This window comes from Oncorhynchus nerka, linkage group LG21, assembly GCF_034236695.1.
Source record: "Oncorhynchus nerka isolate Pitt River linkage group LG21, Oner_Uvic_2.0, whole genome shotgun sequence".
Taxonomy (NCBI): domain Eukaryota; kingdom Metazoa; phylum Chordata; class Actinopteri; order Salmoniformes; family Salmonidae; genus Oncorhynchus; species Oncorhynchus nerka.
This window is the reverse complement of record NC_088416.1, coordinates 25,943,863-25,957,181: the sequence shown is the minus strand read 5'-3', so window position 1 is coordinate 25,957,181 and position 13,319 is coordinate 25,943,863. Positions and strand designations below refer to the sequence as shown.

At 44.0% G+C, this 13,319-nt stretch overlaps 1 protein-coding gene across 2 annotated transcripts; it reads left to right on the top strand.

Annotated features, from left to right (window-relative positions):
- The first annotated feature begins 232 nt into the window (after window positions 1-232).
- Window positions 233-10,575, top strand: LOC115104187 (uncharacterized). 2 transcript variants are annotated; one of them, XM_029625457.2, is made up of 10 exons: window positions 233-385; window positions 659-756; window positions 869-995; window positions 1,097-1,263; window positions 5,437-5,588; window positions 5,694-5,838; window positions 5,934-6,021; window positions 8,605-8,683; window positions 9,047-9,123; window positions 9,265-10,575. In XM_029625457.2, exons 2-10 carry the CDS (start codon window positions 702-704, stop codon window positions 10,349-10,351), a joined length of 1,977 nt encoding a protein of 658 aa, XP_029481317.1. In that variant the 5' UTR covers window positions 233-385; window positions 659-701; the 3' UTR covers window positions 10,352-10,575. The 2 variants fall into 2 exon arrangements, with proteins under 2 accessions (XP_029481317.1, XP_064862545.1); XM_065006473.1 differs by lacking the exons at window positions 233-385; window positions 659-756; window positions 869-995; window positions 1,097-1,263 and adding an exon at window positions 4,345-4,486.
- Window positions 10,576-13,319: the final 2,744 nt, after the last annotated feature.

Here is a 13,319-nt window from a genome sequence, read left to right as displayed (position 1 = left end):
ACTCAGTGGCTCAGTGTTCCATGTCTTTATCTGCAACCGGACTTCCCGGCAATAGATCAAGTTGCAAAAATATTGCAATATTATTGAGATGTCATTGTTGTAATTCGAAGGTTGTAATCAACCATAAAACAAAAACAAAGCGTGCGAGGAGGGGGACGACCAAAAGACCTTCCCATGAAAGGTGTGTCCTGTTGGAACTGTAATTTCCAGTAAGCAATTCGTAGTTGTCAAAACCGCAGCTATTTCTATTTGTGTAAAGTGACAAATGATTGTTATCACTATATATCGTATGAAGACTATATACTGTATTATAGATTCATTGTTTTTTGTTTGTTCTTTTAAAGGAATGAGTACGTCCTCAAAACTATAATATATCATTGTGTGGGTGAGTTACTTTCTATTTGCTATATCTCTGTTTAATCAAGGGAATCCAGTGGGAAAGTTAGGTCTATTAACAAAAGCAACAACTTTTGACCCACAAAAACCGTATTACTATAAAAAAATAACGTATTACGGTAAAAAAAAAATATATATATATAAAAAAATAACGTATTACTGTATTAATAATCACTTCTTCACATTTAGGCTAACATGTAGCCTATTTTAATGTGCAGGAATTTAAACACTAACAGGAAAAAAAAAATCTTTCTGATTTCAGATTGAATTATACTGTGTGGTTTACTCTCAAGTATTCAGCAACAATGTTTCCATTGCTTATTATAGTCACAACCCTTGGGACTTTGATAGCTGATGATGGTAAGCAGTCTTTTTAACACAGCCTATAAACATGTAAGTAGATTTAACCACGGTATTTTTGCCTGATCATGATTAATATTTGACAAGCTTTTTGTTTGTTAATTACTTGTAGCAACGAGTGACGGAAATCTTCAATGCTTCAACGACTATGACGAAACTATGGTTTGTCATTTTACAACAGACAAGTCTAAGTGTGCTGAATACAGCATGACATTGAACAAATTGGACGCACAAAATATGTACGTTTATTATTGTTTAAGTTTTTCTATTGTCGATGTTAATCTCACCAAGAAGTCATATTTCATTTCAAAACTGCATAATTATTCCATTTATTTCCCAGAGGCAAGAATTATTGTACTTTCAAGGAAAAGGAGAGGTCCAATGATGTTTCCAAATGTGGATGCTCTATTGATCCAATGCAGCTTATTATTGGGGAGGAGTTTAATGCAACACTTTGGAATTCTGGGAAGCACCTAAATTCCGAAGTCCTCAGTATCAATTACACCAGTGAGTTGCATCTACATATGCAGATTGCTATTTGAAAATGAATTACTGTTATCATTTAACATTTACATTTAAGTCATTTAGCAGACGCTCTTATCCAGAGCGACTTACAAATTGGTGCATTCACCTTATGACATCCAGTGGAACAGCCACTTTACAATAGTGCATCTAAATCTTTTAAGGGGGGGGGTGAGAAGGATTACTTTATCCTATCCTAGGTATTCCTTAAAGAGGTGGGGTTTCAGGTGTCTCCGGAAGGTGGTGATTGACTCCGCTGTCCTGGCGTCGTGAGGGAGTTTGTTCCACCATTGGGGGGCCAGAGCAGCGAACAGTTTTGACTGGGCTGAGCGGGAACTGTACTTCCTCAGTGGTAGGGAGGCGAGCAGGCCAGAGGTGGATGAACGCAGTGCCCTTGTTTGGGTGTAGGGCCTGATCAGAGCCTGGAGGTACTGAGGTGCCGTTCCCCTCACAGCTCCGTAGGCAAGCACCATGGTCTTGTAGCGGATGCGAGCTTCAACTGGAAGCCAGTGGAGAGAGCGGAGGAGCGGGGTGACGTGAGAGAACTTGGGAAGGTTGAACACCAGACGGGCTGCGGCGTTCTGGATGAGTTGTAGGGGTTTAATGGCACAGGCAGGGAGCCCAGCCAACAGCGAGTTGCAGTAATCCAGACGGGAGATGACAAGTGCCTGGATTAGGACCTGCGCCGCTTCCTGTGTGAGGCAGGGTCGTACTCTGCGGATGTTGTAGAGCATGAACCTACAGGAACGGGCCACCGCCTTGATGTTAGTTGAGAACGACAGGGTGTTGTCCAGGATCACGCCAAGGTTCTTAGCGCTCTGGGAGGAGGACACAGTGGAGTTGTCAACCGTGATGGCGAGATCATGGAACGGGCAGTCCTTCCCCGGGAGGAAGAGCAGCTCCGTCTTGCCGAGGTTCAGCTTGAGGTGGTGATCCGTCATCCACACTGATATGTCTGCCAGACATGCAGAGATGCGATTCGCCACCTGGTCATCAGAAGGGGGAAAGGAGAAGATTAATTGTGTGTCGTCTGCATAGCAATGATAGGAGAGACCATGTGAGGTTATGACAGAGCCAAGTGACTTGGTGTATAGCGAGAATAGGAGAGGGCCTAGAACAGAGCCCTGGGGGACACCAGTGGTGAGAGCACGTGGTGAGGAGACGGATTCTCGCCACGCCACCTGGTAGGAGCGACCTGTCAGGTAGGACGCAATCCAAGCGTGGGCCGCGCCGGAGATGCCCAACTCGGAGAGGGTGGAGAGGAGGATCTGATGGTTCACAGTATCGAAGGCAGCCGATAGGTCTAGAAGGATGAGAGCAGAGGAGAGAGAGTTAGCTTTAGCAGTGCGGAGCGCCTCCGTGATACAGAGAAGAGCAGTCTCAGTTGAATGACTAGTCTTGAAACCTGACTGATTTGGATCAAGAAGGTCATTCTGAGAGAGATAGCGGGAGAGCTGGCCAAGGACGGCACGTTCAAGAGTTTTGGAGAGAAAAGAAAGAAGGGATACTGGTCTGTAGTTGTTGACATCGGAGGGATCGAGTGTAGGTTTTTTCAGAAGGGGTGCAACTCTCGCTCTCTTGAAGACGGAAGGGACGTAGCCAGCGGTCAGGGATGAGTTGATGAGCGAGGTGAGGTAAGGGAGAAGGTCTCCGGAAATGGTCTGGAGAAGAGAGGAGGGGATAGGGTCAAGCGGGCAGGTTGTTGGGCGGCCGGCCGTCACAAGACGCGAGATTTCATCTGGAGAGAGAGGGGAGAAAGAGGTCAGAGCACAGGGTAGGGCAGTGTGAGCAGAACCAGCGGTGTCGTTTGACTTAGCAAACGAGGATCGGATGTCGTAGACCTTCTTTTCAAAATGGTTGACGAAGTCATCTGCAGAGAGGGAGGAGGGGGAGGGGGAGGAGGATTCAGGAGGGAGGAGAAGGTGGCAAAGAGCTTCCTAGGGTTAGAGGCAGATGCTTGGAATTTAGAGTGGTAGAAAGTGGCTTTAGCAGCAGAGACAGAAGAGGAAAATGTAGAGAGGAGGGAGTGAAAGGATGCCAGGTCCGCAGGGAGGCGAGTTTTCCTCCATTTCCGCTCGGCTGCCCGGAGCCCTGTTCTGTGAGCTCGCAATGAGTCGTCGAGCCACGGAGCGGGAGGGGAGGACCGAGCCGGCCTGGAGGATAGGGGACATAGAGAGTCAAAGGATGCAGAAAGGGAGGAGAGGAGGGTTGAGGAGGCAGAATCAGGAGATAGGTTGGAGAAGGTTTGAGCAGAGGGAAGAGATGATAGGATGGAAGAGGAGAGAGTAGCGGGGGAGAGAGAGCGAAGGTTGGGACGGCGCGATACCATCCGAGTAGGGGCAGTGTGGGAAGTGTTGGATGAGAGCGAGAGGGAAAAGGATACAAGGTAGTGGTCGGAGACTTGGAGGGGAGTTGCAATGAGGTTAGTGGAAGAACAGCATCTAGTAAAGATGAGGTCGAGCGTATTGCCTGCCTTGTGAGTAGGGGGGAAGGTGAGAGGGAGAGGTCAAAAGAGGAGAGGAGTGGAAAGAAGGAGGCAGAGAGGAATGAGTCAAAGGTAGACGTGGGGAGGTTAAAGTCGCCCAGAACTGTGAGAGGTGAGCCGTCCTCAGGAAAGGAGCTTATCAAGGCATCAAGCTCATTGATGAACTCTCCGAGGGAACCTGGAGGGCGATAAATGATAAGGATGTTAAGCTTGAAAGGGCTGGTAACTGTGACAGCATGGAATTCAAAGGAGGCGATAGACAGATGGGTAAGGGGAGAAAGAGAGAATGACCACTTGGGAGAGATGAGGATCCCGGTGCCACCACCCCGCTGACCAGAAGCTCTCGGGTGTGCGAGAACACGTGGGCGGACGAAGAGAGAGCAGTAGGAGTAGCAGTGTTATCTGTGGTGATCCATGTTTCCGTCAGTGCCAAGAAGTCGAGGGACTGGAGGGAGGCATAGGCTGAGATGAACTCTGCCTTGTTGGCCGCAGATCTGCAGTTCCAGAGGCTACCGGAGACCTGGAACTCCACGTGGGTCGTGCGCGCTGGGACCACCAGATTAGGTGGCCGCGGCCACGCGGTGTGGAGTGTTTGTATGGTCTGTGCAGAGAGGAGAGAACAGGGATAGACAGACACATAGTTGACAGGCTACAGAAGAGGCTACGCTAATGCAAAGGAGATTGGAATGACAAGTGGACTACACGTCTCGAATGTTCAGAAAGGTGAGCTTACGTAGCAAGAATCTTATTGACTAAAATGATTAAAATGATACAGTACTGCTGAAGTAGGCTAGCTGGTAGTGGCTGCGTTGTTGACTTTGTAGGCTAGCTGGCAGTGGCTGCGTTGTTGATTCGGGGGCTAGCTGGCTAGCTAGCAGTGTTGATTACGTTACGTTGCGTTAAAAGAACGACAATAGCTGGCTAGCTAACCTAGAAAATCGCTCTAGACTACACAATTATCTTTGATACAGAGACGGCTATGTAGCTAGCTATGTAGCTAGCTACGATCAACAAATCAAACCGTTGTACTGTAATGAAATGAAATGAAAATGTGATACTACCTGTGGAGCGAGGCGGAATGCGACTGGGTTGTTGAGTTCTATTCGGTAGACGTTGGCTAGCTGTTGGCTAGCTAGCAGTGTCTCCTACGTTAAGGACGACAAATAGCTGGCTAGCTAACCTCGGTAAATTAAGATAATCACTAAAACTACACACTCTAAACTACACAATTATCTTGGATACAAAGACAGCAAAGACAACTATGTAGCTAGCTAACACTACACTAATCAAGTCGTTCAGTTGAGGGTAATAGTTTCTACAGTGCTGCTATTCAGTAGACGGTGGACGTTAGCTAGCTGGCTAGCTGCTGGGCAGATAGCAGTGTAGACTACGTTAGGACGACGAAATACGATAATTACGCAATTATCTTTGATACAAAGACGGCTATGTAGCTAGCTAAGAAGAAATTGCTAAGATTAGACAAATCAAACCGTTGTACTATAATGAAATGTAATGAAAAGTTATACTACCTGCAGACCGAAGTGCGGATGCGACTGCTCGCTCCAACCCGGAAGTATATAGTATACCCGGAAGTTATAATGAATATTGCATGAAACTAAACCATGCTTTAATTGATTGATATGTCAAACCATCCCTATCATTGCCCTGTACAGTAAAACCCAAAACCCCCACCATCCAAGAGGTGAAACCAACAGAAAATGGGAATTTCCTGGTCAAATGGAAGACAAACTACCCTGATAATGAAGAGTTTTCTAAGAACTTGATTGCCGAATTGAGCTACAGAAAGAAAGGAGAAACAGATGAGGTAAAGGATGGGGATATAATAAATCCCTCATATTACATCATTCCCCTGTTTGCTATCACATCAGCAAGACAACTTTCCCTCTGGCCCTTTCCTTTGTTCCTACAGGTGTCCAAAAATGAATCAACAACTTCCTATGAATTACTTGGCAGAGACTTGGAGCCAAACACCATTTATGCTCTGAAGGTCAGAACCTATACTGCCCGGAGCGGCCGTTTCAGTGACTGGAGTGAAGAGTTGGAATTCACTAACCGTAAGTGATTAAATGAGATTTATCATCCATGGGTTTTCAAACCTTAATTCCACTTTCACCTTGTAGCTCATTGTATATTCTTCTCTGCTCCACAGCTGCATCATCTCGGAAAGTGCTCCAGATTGTTTTCAGCTGCATTGCTGTTATCATCATCACAAGTGCTTTGTTTTGGTGCAGTGTTAGGTAAGTTGTCCTGACATGTCTGTAGGTGACAGTATGTCTGTTTCCACAAACATATTTTATTTATTTATTTTTTATCTCACCTTTATTTAACCAGGTAGGAAAGTTGAGAACAAGTTCTCATTTACAATTGCGACCTGGCCAAGATAAAGCAAAGCAGTTCGACACATACAACAACACAGAGTTACACATTAAGTAAAACAAACATACAGTCAATAATACAGTAGAAAAATAAGTCTATATACAATGTGAGCAAATGAGGTGAGATAAGGGAGGTAAAGACAAAAAAGGCCATGGTGGCAAAGTAAATACAATATAGCAAGTAAAACACTGGAATGGTAGATTTGCGGTGGAAGAATGTACAAAGTAGAAATATAAATAATGGGGTGCAAAGGAGCAAAATAAATAAATACAGTAGGGGAAGAGGTAGTTGTTTGGGCTAAATTATAGATGGGCTATGTACAGGTGCAGAAATCTGTGAGCTGCTCTGACAGCTGGTGCTTAAAGCTAGTGAGGGAGATAAGTGTTTCCAGTTTCAGAGATTTCTGTAGTTCGTTCCAGTCATTGGCAGCAGAGAACTGGAAGGAGAGGCGGCCAAAGGAGGAATTGGTTTTGGGGGTGACCAGAGAGATATACCTTCTGGAGCGTGTGCTACAGGTGGGTGCTGCTATGGTGACCAGCGAGCTGAGATAAGGGGGGACTTTACCTAGCAGGGTCTTGTAGATGATCTGGAGCCAGTGGGTTTGGCTACGAGTATGAAGCGAGGGCCAGCCAACAAGAGCGTACAGGTCGCAGTGGTGGGTAGTATATGGGGCTTTGGTGACAAAACGGATGGCATGTATGTTTGGCAGCATGAGTGAAGGATGCTTTGTTGCGAAATAGGAAGCCAATTCTAGATTTAACTTTGGATTGGAGATGTTTGATGTGAGTCTGGAAGGAGAGTTTACAGTCTAACCAGACACCTAGGTATTTGTAGTTGTCCACATATTCTAAGTCAGAACCGTCCAGAGTAGTGATGCTGGACTGGCGGGCAGGTGCAGGCAGGGATCGGTTGAAAAGCATGCATTTAGTTTTACTTGTAATTAAGAGCAGTTGGAGGCCACGGAAGGAGAGTTGTATGGCATTGAAGCTCGTCTGGAGGGTTGTTAACACAGTGTCCAAAGAAGGGCCAGAAGTATACAGAATGGTGTCGTCTGCGTAGAGGTGGATCAGAGACTCACCAGCAGCAAGAGCGACATCATTGATGTATACAGAGAAGAGAGTCAGCCCAAGAATTGAACCCTGTGGCACCCCCATAGAGACTACCAGAGGCCCGGACAACAGGCCCTCCGATTTGACACACCGAACTCTATCAGAGAAGTAGTTGGTGAACCAGGCGAGGCAATCATTTGAGAAACCAAGGCTATCGAGTCTGCCGATGAGGCCTTGGCCAGGTCAATGAGGCCTTGGCCAGGTCAATGAATACGGCTGCACAGTATTGGTGGTTAATATATTGTTTAGGACCTTGAGCGTGGCTGAGGTGCACCCATGACCAGCTCTGAAACCAGATTGCATAGCGGAGAAGGTGCGGTGGGATTCGAAATGGTCGGTAATCTGTTTGTTGGTGTGGCTTTCGAAGACCTTAGAAAGGCAGGGTAGGATAAATATAGGTCTGTAGCAGTTTGGGTCAAGAGTGTCCCCTCCTTTGAAGAAGGGGATGATCGCAGCTGCTTTCCAATCTTTGGGAATCTCAGACGACATGAAAGAGAGGTTGAACAGGCTAGTAATAGGGGTTGCAACAATTTCGGCAGATAGTTTTGGTAAGAAAGGGTCCAGATTGTCTAGCCCGGCTAATTTGTAGAGGGGTCCAGATTTTGCAGCTCTTTCAGAACAACAGCTGACTGGATTTGGGAGAAGGAGAAATGGGGAAGGCTTGGGCGAGTTGCTGTGGGGGGTGCAGTGCTGTTGACCGGAGTAGGGGTAGCCAGGTGGAAAGCATGGCCAGACGTAGAAAAATGCTTATTGAAATTCTCAACTATAGTGGATTTATCGGTGGTGACAGAGTTTCCTATCCTCAGTGCAGTGGGCAGCTGGGAGGAGGTGTTCTTATTCTCCATGGACTTTACAGTGTCCCAGAACTTTTTTGAGTTTGTGTTGCAGGAAGCAAATTTCTGCTTGAAAAAGCTAGCCTTGGCTTTTCTAACTTCTCTGAAAAGTTGCATATCACGGGGGCTTTTCGATGCAAATGCAGAACGCCATAGGATGTTTTTGTGTTGGTTAAGGGCAGTCAGGTCTGGAGAGAACCAAGGGTTATATCTGTTCCTGGTTCTAAATTTCTTGAATGGGGCATGCTTATTTAAGATGGTGAGGAAGGCATATAAAAAAATAACCAGGCATCCTCTACTGACGGGATGAGGTCAATATCCTTCCAGGATACCCGGGCCAGGTCGATTAGAAAGGCCTGCTCACTGAAGTGTTTCAGGGAGCGTTTGACAGCGATGCGTGGAGGTTGTTTGACTGCTGACCCATTATTATTATGATATGTTATCATACAGCTTCATATGGGCCCTATAGGCTTTCAAATCCTCCTATTTTCCCCCTCTGCAGACTCAAAACCAAGTTGTGGGATAATATTCCTAAATGTTCAAACCCAGACCTTTTGTATATGGTTCCAGGAGTACCTAAGGTGAGGCTCTATCTCTAATTATAAACTGGGTGGTTTGAGCCCAGACCATATACCATGGGTATGACATATTTTTTTTACTATTCTAATTACATTTGTAACCAGTTTAGAATAGCAATAAGGCACCTCAGCGGTTTGTGCTGTATGGCCAATATACCACGGCTAAGGGCTGTGTCCAGGCACTCCGCGTTGCGTCGTGCGTAAGGACAGCCCTTAGCCATGGTATATTGGCCATTTACCACACCTCCTCAGGCCTTATTGCTGCAATATTCCATGTTTAAATAAACTGTAAACCTTCATTACTTTCCTACTGTAATTGCTTCCATTTGTTTATTTGCATTTAGTGATGTTTGTTCTCCATCACAGGTATTGTCTCCTCCCAAAATACTTTTATCCTCCATCTATGTTGATTCTTCAAAAATGGACACCGAAGAAAAAACATGGTGAGCATATTGATGCAATATAAACATAGCAAAATTAAAAGGTGTCTTCGGTTTCAGTCTTATTCGCGTGGACAGTCAAATCCTTGCAATGAAAATACTCTTTAATTCACTGTAACTTTCCCGCTGGTCTTTTCCCTACAGGACAAACCCCGCGACAGTAGATGGGAGCAGTGGAAGAGGCCGTGGCTCAGAGCTTGACTCATCGTCTTCCCTGGGTCATGCCCACACATGTTCCATGAGCCCGGAGCCTAGTAATGTGCAGATCATTAGCCATCTTCAAGAGGCCCTGAGCAAAGTCTTTCCCAGCCTTGTTCCTTTGGATGGGAATCCTCAGTCATTGCTCTTAGCCCCTCCTATGACAGATGATGGTACACAAATAAACTGCCCTGAGTCAAATCGAGACATTGGTGTGTGTTCATCTGACTACAATCCTCTTCATTTCATGAGTGAGTCTGGAGGCTCTTGTTACAACAATATTACCTACTCCCCCTCAGTGCCCATCAACTCCCTTCAAGAGTTAACACCAAGCAAGACGTCCTCATTTCCTACGCGGCCTCTGCTCTTTTGTAACTCCTCCTACTATTCTGGTGAGGCTGAAGTGTTGAGAAATGGCCATCCACAGCTGTTTCTTGGTACTGGTCAACAAGACCTTAACTTGTCCACTAACTGTGAACCCCTCTTGCAAACGGACAATTCATTTCACCCGTGTGATGGCGCCAGTGATGATTCAGAGACTACCACGTCATCAGAGGACACCAGTCGGATCTACGGTTCTAACGTGTCCGATGTTATCAGTGTCGTTGCTGGATATCAGAGCTTCAGTGAGGCGGTTGGTAAGGACAGTGAGAGAGGAACTGATGCCTTCATAGATGTGCCACTGCCACTTAAGGGTTTCCAGGATGTGGACAGAGAGCCTCTGATTTACGATGTGGATCCATGTTACCACAGCCTGCCTGACCCTGGATGCAGCCTCCCCCCGAGTGATGGCAATTATCAGGCTTTACAGAGCCTGGCACAAAATTGCTCAGATCAGTGGGTTTCAGACAAACTGCTGAACAAATGTCTGGAGACTGAGATCCCTCAAAGCTCCATGGGGAACATGCCTCTAAATGTCATACCCAACTCACAGGGAGGACAATGTCGGATACCTGGAAGTCCCTTTCTTACTGCTTTCTGTTCAGACCAAGCCATGCAAATAGACAATGACAGCTCTTATCATTGTGTGTGATTATACGGTAGACACTTTTGCACTTCACAATTTATTTTATTTTGGGGACTTAAGCTCATATATATATATATGTTTTTTCTATATTATACAAACAGAATACCATTCTGCCATGAAAATGCTGTAGTCTCAAGTCCAGAAATGTTCCACATTTTGGATGTACTGCTTCTGTAAATAAACATTTGTCTGTGGGAAACTGCAACAGTTAATTGTTGAAGAGATATAAACATGTCTTGTCTTTGCCTCATCTGTCTGAAACATGTTGTTCATCATCTGGGATGGAAAAAAATAAGGATGTGTACTTCAGTTGAAATACTGAGCAATAACATCTAGATTACACATCAAGGTCGTCAAACTAGTCTCCAGCCTCTAAAAGTTACTTCTCTTCTAATGGCTTCCAAAAATAGTCAAATACTCAGACAGTTTCATTGCATCTGATGCTTGATAGACAAAATAGTGTTAACAGTACAACCCTCATACAAACATCGAGGTTGAATTTCTGAAGAAAAGAGTGGTAGACCTAGTTCCTTATTGCGTTGTTTCTTGAAACAAGTACATTGCAGCTTCCATGGAAATACACACCCACAAAGTAGAGCCAGCCTCTGATGTCATAGATGTGTTGCGAATCAGGTTAAACAAAAAAATTGGCTTTGTTTAGGGTTTTTCTGAGGATGTAGTTCATGTTTTGTAGTGTTTATTGTAGAAAACATAAACACTTTTTTCCCTTAAAAGCTCTTCGCTTAACTGGTGAAGCTTGAATAAAGACTACCTGACTAGTGACACACGGTTTATCATGCAGAAAATTGTGAGGCGTTTGCCAGTTTGACCATCAATAATATTATACGGTTGGAATGACTGAGGTATTCAGCATAATTTCTTTCACAGTATTGTGGCGGTTTTGTGACAGGATGTTTTTGAACAAAGGCCAAGATAGAAGTGTGGAGACACCGGAGAGGATTGTGTAAGGCCATTTTCACAGTGCCACAGGTCTGCTATGCCAACTTGTCATATATTGAGCAAGCATACAGGAATGCATGGTGGCATTCACAGCTATGTCATTCTTCGAATGCTGTGGACAGGCAATGCAAGTGATGGAAATTACTTTTCACAGGCTTCATTGCAAAATTGAATTTTGTTGATGATAAAAAGGCAGCTCAAAGGTTTTCTTGAAAATGTGTCATGGGCACCACTTTCTATCAATAGCTCAAATACCTATGTACTTCTCTGTGTTGCAGGTATGTTAAGCTTCGGTCCAGTTAGTTTTAGAAATACCAGGTGAGCACTTGTAGTTTCCAATAGGTAATGTACATTTCAGGACATATACCACACATTCTTCTTTATGTTTGTATGCAAAGGATCAAGTTGCACAATTGACTAGAAAATAGCACAAAGGAAGAACACTTTAGGATTCTGATTATAATGCAATCAATACTCAATTACCTGTGAAGTACTGTGGGACCTCTGGTGCCCTCACTGGTCCCGCGCTTCTCTAAGGTCGTCATCCACCTCTATGATTTATGGGCCCTGCACTTGAACCTTGCTTGGAAAACAAATGAACTGTAGTGATGTCACATCTTCTTGCCAGTGAGCAACATTAAAATGTCCTTTTAGAGGGAGAAAATATACATCACTTTTATGGAGTACTAACAATTAAATCACTTTTATCTGGTTCTTTTTAGCTTTCTAGCTAAATTGTTGCAAGTGTAATACAATGTTTGACATAGATGCATTTTAAGGTGAGCATTTGTAATGAAAATATTTTAGGCTGAAAGTCTGCATCACCTTTAGCAATATGTACCCAGTAGTGTAAAGTACTTAAGTAAAAATACTTTAAAGTACTATTTAAGTTGTTTTTTGAGGTATCTGTAGTTTAATTTACTATTTATATTTTTGTCAACTTTTACTTTTACTCCACTACAATCCTAAAGAAAATCATGTACTTTCTACTCCATACATTTTCCCTGACACCCAAAAGTACTCAATACATTTTGAATGCTTAGCAGGACAGGAAAATGGTCTAATTCACACACATAAAGAGAAAATCCCTGGTCATCCCTGCTGCATCTGATCTGGCGGACTCAATAAACACAAATGCTTTGTTTGTAAATTATATCTGAGTGTTGGAGTGTGCCCCTGGTTAACTGTACATTTAAAAAGCAAGAAAATTGTGCTGTATGATTTGCTTCATATAAGGAATTTGAAATGGTTTATACTTTTACTTTTGATACCTAAATATATTTTAGCAATTACATTTACTTTGATACATTTACTTCTGGTGACTTTCACTTGAGTTATTTTATATGAAGGAATCTTTACTTTTACTCAAGTATGACAATTAGGTACTTTTTCCACCACTGTCTGTACCACACCTTTACTATGACGCACAGGACCAGAAAGGAATTGCAGTAGAAAACAGCACACGCAACCTATTGCCATGGTAAAAACGAGAAGTGCATTATCATGAGGATGCAAATGTCTCTGCTTGGACTAAGTTAACATATCCGTTTCCTGCATCCAAGAAAAGAAGAACCGCAACAGTATAGGTGCTACCTGACAGTCTTTAGAAAGGAATAGTTGAAATAGGAGTTGAATTAGAGTACTTTTTATTGTATGATCAACATTACGGTTTCCTTCATTCTAATCTAAGTAGGGGCCTACAGTGGTATTTTAGCACCATCTCCTGAGCCTAATGTGTATTGCATGTTGTCCCACACAATAACCTCTGATATTGAATGTGCAATCTAGAACTTCAATTCCCAGTAAAAAAATCAAGTGTTGCACTTGCCCAGTGACATATACCAACACTTTGGAAGACACAAACTGAAGAAGAGGTACAAGTAAGCGCACTAGCTGGTTTAAATTGAAAAAAATTTGATTGTGTTTGTACCTTCTCGTTACCACAGAGGACAGGAACTCATAAGCTCATCCAGGATGGAACATCAATGCGAGCTGTGGCAAGAAGGTTTGCTGT

Bases quoted from the DNA above. Each gene is read 5' to 3' on its own strand.
- LOC115104187 (XM_029625457.2), top strand. From the start codon at position 702: ATGTTTCCATTGCTTATTATAGTCACAACCCTTGGGACTTTGATAGCT. The intron at 8,684-9,046 runs GTGAGGCTCTAT...TCTCCATCACAG, and splicing joins TGGTTCCAGGAGTACCTAAG to GTATTGTCTCCTCCCAAAAT. The intron at 9,124-9,264 runs GTGAGCATATTG...TTTTCCCTACAG, and splicing joins GACACCGAAGAAAAAACATG to GACAAACCCCGCGACAGTAG.